Here is a 7508-nt window from a genome sequence, read left to right on the forward strand (position 1 = left end):
TAATTTGTCATTTCCAATATTTTTTTTATAAGGGACGCCTTGAATGATCATGTAATGATCCTTTTTGTCCTATTAGAATGCCGCCATTCTAATAAACCATGCCGCCCCTATAACAGGTTACTAATTTAATGGCCGAGTGTGGAACTATCTAATTCCTTCCCCTATCTCTTGAGTAGTGGACTGCATTTAGTTCTGAATCGGATACTGTAGTCATTCTCATTTCTTTCTTTTTTTTTGATTGGTAAACTGATAGTGTCGTAGTTCTTTTTAATATCGAGTTTCCTGTCTTGGCGCACTATTCTCACTTTGGATAGTAAGTCGTTAGAAGGATGATCTACAAAAACAGGATAGCTTGAAACATACAGAAAACCAAAAAAATACTAGAGTAGAAATAAAATAGTGACCCATCCAGGCACGACTCCTTGCCGAGCCCTGCCATAAGTTCAAGGAGTAGCATTCCAAATCCAAAGATACCAGTCTTATTGGAAAATGCTCAGGAGCTGTATGGCCTGCTCCGGTTGTTATCTTCAATGATCCAAAAGCTTAGTTAAACCAAATCAGAAGCCAAAAGCCAAAATCTTTAAGTGGGTGTGAATTCCAGTCCAATGCTTGTTCTCCAACAGAAAACAAAACAAAATATTGGACACCTCTACTCAGCTCAATCATCCAACTTGCCTCTACTCATCTCAATCATCCAACTTTTGTTGAATCACATAGTTGTCTGTTGTCCACATAATCAGACACTTTGTTCCAGAGAAAAAATAAGGATTTGACAGAAATCATAATTATTATCATTCATTATTATTTATTATTGTAATAAAACAGCCACCTGACTCGGTATTTAAGTTTGAAAGACCAACCAACAAGGCTAGATGGCACTGGTGTTACTGCTTACTCCAACAGAATTGACAAACAAACTCCAAAGAAAGAAATTGAAAACATATCAAGAACGAATATGGTACTTATAAAAATCCCTACTCGGAATCGTCTTCATCTTCAGATTTCCAGCAGGTCTTCAAAATAGACCTGGGCGATCCACAGCTGCCAACCTTCACAAAGCTTTGGTAAATGACAGATCCACCATCCTCCAATTCTTGTACACTCCTGTCCCCACAACTATATCCTTTAATATCAAGACAGCAATCCAATTCAGGAACATTATTACCAATATCAGTGTGCATAGCAACAGAGAATTCATTCGGCTCAAAGCAAGACAGAACCCTCCTTACAAGCTGTTCCAGATCAACAGCATTCTTCAGATCATACCCTGCTGCTTCAAAGCTTGCATAACTGAAACCATCCTCTGGTGTAACATGAATAGTAGAAATAGCAGGTCCTTCAATACCATTCATCGAGTAGCCGCATGGGTCAAACTCAAAGTCGTTTATGTTAGAATCTGGAAGAATCTTCCTTATGCCAGAGGCTTCAGTCATCTCATTAGCTGTGCTTGATTCAGTTTTGTAGAACACAGATGCACACCCCTTGTTTAGACCAGTCATACACATCTCAAGAGTGAAATTGGGGTTAGTCTGATCACCAGTTCCTTCAGCGTAAGCAGAGTACACATGCCAGTTTTGTGCTTCATTATCACCCATCACATATGCGCTGCTTTGGAGACCAAGCTTAATAAACTGTCTGTCTAGAACTGAAACTTCCTCCAAGAAGCTGCGGTGTGGGAAAGTTTGAGCACCTGGGAAAATGAAGTTTCCACGGGTGTAATTCACAGCTTTTACAGTGAGGGATAGAGTTTTTGCTAACTCAAGGATAGGTGGGATTGAAAGCAATAACTTAGTGGTTCCACAAGTTTTGATGATCATCTTGTATGGGTAGACAAAGAAGCTAGACTCAGAGAGTATGTAGGAGTCAAGATGAGCATTGGACATGGACCCTACAATAGTGCACTCCGCCGGTTCTAGTATCTCGTCCAGTTGAGATTTTGTTAGAGCCCTAAGGCCATTGCCTGCTGGGTCAGCAAATACCCCAGGCTCAAAGAATGAGATTTCGAGTCTTTTCTCGAAACCTTCGAAACCGATTGCAGAGGTTGGTGAGGCCATTTCTTAAAAAGAAGTAGGTTGTTGACAAATGAGGTGAAAATTTGGGTTGAGGTTGGGAAAGAATATTAAAAAACAATGAAGGAAACTGAACACCTAAAGAAGATTCCACTGAAAGTGGTCAAAAGACGGCTTAAAAGATATCAGGATGGTTTCCTGGAGCACTGCACAATAAGAACACATGGTGAAAAACAAAGTTAGTTTCTCAATTTCATTTAGGAAATAAGTAAAACCAAATCCTCCATAAGCAGACATAAGTATAACATATGAATTATAAACTTACGTTGCAGTAAGCAGCAGACTTGAATTTCTTGATTCCACCAGCTGGTCGGATGTCTTCGATACTGTAACCGAGAGGAGCTTCATAAACTAAGGATTTACTACTAGAATCTTCACCACCTTTAGCCTCCATTAGTTGGGTAATATCATTCAGTCTTTTTCCTGAAAAACAAAATGTCAAAACAAAATTCAGAACCCTAAGACAAATACAAAACCCTATGTTCAATCATCGAAGGGGATAATATATCAAAGAAAGGGTTTTAGATTTAATAAAATTATTCAATCCTAAGACAACAAAAAAAAAAAAAAAAAAACTAGATCTCCTCAATCATAATAATAAAGTACACAAATCTCATCGATCGACCATAATATAATTAATCGCTCAAACCCTAATTTCATGATTGTATCGTTTTTTCAAAGCTAAATCATCATAATCTTCTCCAAATTAATGAGAATCAAGAAGAAAGGCATATGAATAGAATTAACTTACAACGCTGAAACGATTTCTGATCAAAACGAAGACCTTTGGCAACTCCTCAAAAGAAACAAACCCTAGAAATTGGGAAAATAAGATGCTATCGAACTTCGAACAACACAAAGAACAGATTAGAAACCTTTGATTTGAATTTCAATACTTGATTGCAGAGAGCTAATGAAAGATGAAAGTTTTTCTCTTTTTATTTTTTCCTTGGATCAGAGGCGTTCTTAAATAGACCAGCAGCTGACCAAGGAAACAACGCAGAAATTACCTACTATTCCTCAAATAAATGCGATTTTACCCTTGCACACTCGTGGAGCTAAAGTTTCGTAGAATTCTACTGGCCGTTCGTTTTCTAGTTGGACTATTATACCCTCACCGGTACAGTTATCCTAAACAGAGGACCCCACATTTTGTAGCAAACAGTCATTGCAGTTAACGATATACTGAACGGCACACCGGGTAACTCGGACGTTTTACTCAAGGAATTACGGCTCTTGACCAACCAGATGGTTCCGTTTTCCAGCTTTCGTGTCTGTGTCTATTTGCTCCTCACACGTATAATGCGACCAAACGGTTCAACCCAAGAAAAGGCTGACCACGTGTTTCAAATTTACCAACACGTGTCAAGTAGGTAGAGGCAACAGTGTTACATGGTCTAGGTACCGGGCACTTGGTCCTACGCTATCTAACACGCGCTTGGTTTGAAAGTTTGTTGAAACCGAGATTCGCAGATGCGGATGAATGGCGCTTGTTATCCATACTGGGAGTGGGAGTATCAAAGTATAAACGCGCCCCTATACTCCTCGAAAAAGATTTTGTTGAGCTGGGTTTTGTGGTGGAAAAGAGAACGTATAATTTTTAAGTGTATTATTGTGGGTCCCATTTACTGAGGATTTCTTCACAGCCACAGAATGAAGTTTGCGGTTACTTGGCTCTCACTTTTTCTTTCTCTCTACTCTCGTAGATATAAAAGAAAAAGACAAGAAGAAAGACGATATGGTCAAGATTGTCAATCCTAAGTCAACCATAGTCAATTCTTGGTTTTGAATTCCTTTTTTGATTCGATATGATCTTTTTCTTTCGACCCATTGTTTTAATCCTCTGGTTTTACCCTTTGTAGATTGACTTTTGGTCCAACTCTGATGTTTTTATATGTCTCTTTTTTTTTTATTTTGCCCTAATTTTCAATTTTTCATTTTCCCCTTTATATTTGTCAATCTCTGGTTCTAATTGGTTTGTTTTTCTTTTAATGGCAGCTTAATCTCCTCCCTGCTTGTTACCACGCACTGGTGTTGCAGTAATGTCCCATCACATCTTGAGGTATAATTATAGTTGGCAGTTTCCAAGTTGGCATAATCAAAGTTGGTTTTTTATTGCAGTGGTGCATCTGATTTTCATCCTCATCGGTTTCTCTCAATCTTATCTAATCTGGGTTATTATAATGATTCTCCCGCTTCACTTTTAGGGAAAAGTGTTCTTGCTGTTATCTTTACTTGGTCAGGAGCTTTGGTGTCTACAAAAATGTATTTGACACATCCTACAAATTTTCAACCATACTTATCTCCCATACTTATCTAACTAAGAATTTGACACATCCTACAAATTTTCCTTATAAATACTACCTCAAACAATTTCAGTTTCTTTATATCCTTCTCTGTTATTACAACATCTTACTTTTCTTCACCCTTATGGCTAGAGCATCGGTGAATAACATTTCTGAACAGATGCAGGAAGTTTCAATCAGTGAAGAACCTATTAGAAGAAGGGTTGTTATGCACTCAAATACTGCAATCCTAAATGGAATTCGAGATTGGAGATATTGTCTTGTTGGTAAACTTTATGCCCCTGGTGTTATGATATGGCAAGATGCTGAACGAGCTGCCAGATTCATTTGGCCTCATCTGAGGAGGCACAATCAATGGTTGGTTCAGGTGCGTAGTTTGGAATCTAATGTTTTTGTTATCAAATTTCAAGTTAATGATGATAAAGAAGCTATTTTGTTTGGTGGGGCTTGGAATTTTGATGGTTATTTGATAGTCTTAAAAGATTGGAATTTAACAATGGACTATCATCTCTTAGATTTCTCGGTTTCTCCATACTGGCTAGAATATAAGTACCTCTTACCTGAATTCACTTATGCTGATATTTTGAGAATGCTTGGTAATATCGTTGGAGAAGTTAGAGTGGTTGAGCCTGATGGTGTTAGTCCTCCTATTTCCTCAAAATATAGAGCTTTAATTCTTATTAATGTCAACACTCCTCTTATAACTGGTATTACTGCCGCTAATGCTGCTGGTGTCACTAGGTGGATTGGTTTCTTTTATGAAAAACACCTTACAACTTTGCTCTGAGTGTAAGGTACCTAATCATGAAGAAAATGATTGTGATATGACTAATCGAAGACGTGAAATGGAAGAGACTGTAAGAGGATTTGGTTTTGCTGAGCCGGTTTTACCTCCTCAACGAAATCCTCAGCAAGAAGCTCAACTCTTTTTACAATATGGTACTCAACGGAGAAACAGACTGCGTCAACCAATTGCTCTAGAACAGCCGAGGCCTTTTGATGGAATGCGCCTATCCATCTTCTCGGCTACTGATTCTGATGCTGCAACTTCATCATCCTACCATGATCAGTCTCATCTTTCCTCTTCCGTAAGGCCATATTCTACTCTGACAAGTGATGGTGCTAGTACGAGTGGTACGAAGAAGCGATATCGTCGACCCCCAACCTTGGTTATAACTCCTGAGAATCAACTTGAAGATGCTGAGTTTGATAGAGATATTATTGTTGGAGAAACATCTTCTGTTCAAGATGATACTGCTACCATTGAAGAGAATAATGTTTGGGACATTGCTGCAGCACATGCCCTTAATGCACAGAACAAAATGATGCATGGCAACAGGTGTTTTTTCAACTCGTTTTTCTTTATTGAGTTTTCACTCTTTCCTTAATCTGTGTTGTTTTTTCCCTACCTTTTTATCTATCTTTTTCATTATTTACAACATGAAAATTCTGTCTTGGAACTGTCAAGGTATAGGAAATCCTCATACTAGAGACTATCTTAGTTTCGTTTAACCAATAATGATCCAGATATTTTTTTCTTGTGCGAAACCAAAGCTCAGCCCAATAATATGCGACTATATCTTTCTAGAACTAAATACCCTAATTATTGGTTTGATCCTTCTTTGGGCCTTTCTGGTGGTATTGCTCTTGCCTGGAAACAAGGAATTGATGTTGAAATAATGCACACTACCTCTGATACAATACATGCTATTGTACACACTCATGATAATAACTTGGATTTTTTGGTCACCTTTATGTATGGAGTGCGTGATGCTGTAGCAATAACAATCAGTGGCAATATTTGCTTGATATGTATTCTTCTGTTGATCTCCCGTGGGTTTTGTTAGGCGACTTGAACTTCACTATGAATGACTCTGAAACCCATAGTATTAATGCATCTCATCATCATGCTAGACATGTTAGGAATTTTATTCAGCAAATGGGTCTCATTGATTTGGGTTATTCAGGAGCTGACACTACTTGGTCGAATCATAGAGATGGAGATGCTCATGTCTCTGTTAGATTAGATAGAGCCTTAGTGAACTGTTGTTGGATTAATAATTATACTGCTCATCTGCAACATTTAGTTCCCATTGCTTCAGACCACAGTCCTATTTTGTTACATATGTTCCTAGTGCTAGAAAACACACTCCTTTTAAGCTATACAAGTGCTGGTTCCAAGTGGCCTCTTGTAAAGACACTATCAATCAAAGTTGGCAACATCAATTTAATGGCTCTCCTTCTTTTCAGTTATCAAGTAAGTTAAAATTCACTAGATTTCAGTTGCAATGTGGAAAAAATTCTCTTTTGGGAATATTGAGTGCAATCTTCATAATATTCAGAATCAACTGCAACGTTGTTATGATGATAATTTGCCAGCTTCTCATTCTTTGATTCGACAGTTAAGTTCTTCTCTTCAACAGTGGCTAATAATCCAGAAAGAATTCTTTATGCAAAAGGCAGGTGACAAGTTTCTTGAAGCAGATAGGAATTCATCATATTTTCACTCAATGGCTAATTTCAATAAAAAGAGATCCAACATTCAGGCTATTCAAGGGCCTTTGGGTATTTGGTATGATGATCGGAGTAACATCGAGTCTATTTTTCTTAACCATTTTGTGAATATTTCATCTACTTCTAAGCCGCATATTAATCAAGATATTTTGCAGCTGTTTACTCCTTGTATCACAGAAGACCAAAACTTTCAGCTTATCCGAGTTCCTGATGCTCAAGAAATTAAGGATGTTGTCTTTCAGATTAGACCTTGGGCTTCTCCAGGTAATGACGGATTCCAAGCTGCTTTCTATCAACAATGTTGGGAGACAGTTGGATCTGAGGTAATCTCCATGGTTCAGTACTTTTTTTACCTTCAAGCATATGCTCAAGGCTATAAATCATACATATCAAGTTCTGATACCCAAAACTCATAACCCTCAAACACCAGCTGACTACAGACCAATTAGTCTGTGCAATGTTAGTTACAAAATCATCTCAAAAATTTTGGCGAACCGTCTTAAACATTTATTGCCTGTCATTATTTCTCCTACTCAAACTGCCTTTGTTACAGGCAGACATATCCATGATAATGTTATTATAGCACAGGAGATTCTGCATAGTATGAAAATTAAGAAGA

General features: G+C 37.8%; 1 protein-coding gene across 1 annotated transcript; it reads right to left on the bottom strand.

The window, feature by feature from the left end:
- Positions 1-768: 768 nt before the first annotated feature.
- On the bottom strand, positions 769-3050 carry LOC113302993 (S-adenosylmethionine decarboxylase proenzyme-like). Its single transcript, XM_026551967.1, has 3 exons — positions 2821-3050; positions 2335-2492; positions 769-2215 (listed from the first exon to the last, which is right to left on the bottom strand). Exon 3 carries the CDS (start codon positions 2052-2054, stop codon positions 975-977), a length of 1080 nt encoding a protein of 359 aa, XP_026407752.1. The 5' UTR covers positions 2055-2215; positions 2335-2492; positions 2821-3050; the 3' UTR covers positions 769-974.
- Between the last annotated feature and the right edge of the window lie 4458 nt (positions 3051-7508).

This window comes from Papaver somniferum, chromosome 8, assembly GCF_003573695.1.
Source record: "Papaver somniferum cultivar HN1 chromosome 8, ASM357369v1, whole genome shotgun sequence".
Lineage (NCBI taxonomy): Eukaryota > Viridiplantae > Streptophyta > Magnoliopsida > Ranunculales > Papaveraceae > Papaver > Papaver somniferum.

Bases quoted from the DNA above. Each gene is read 5' to 3' on its own strand.
- LOC113302993 (XM_026551967.1), bottom strand. From the start codon at position 2,054: ATGGCCTCACCAACCTCTGCAATCGGTTTCGAAGGTTTCGAGAAAAGA.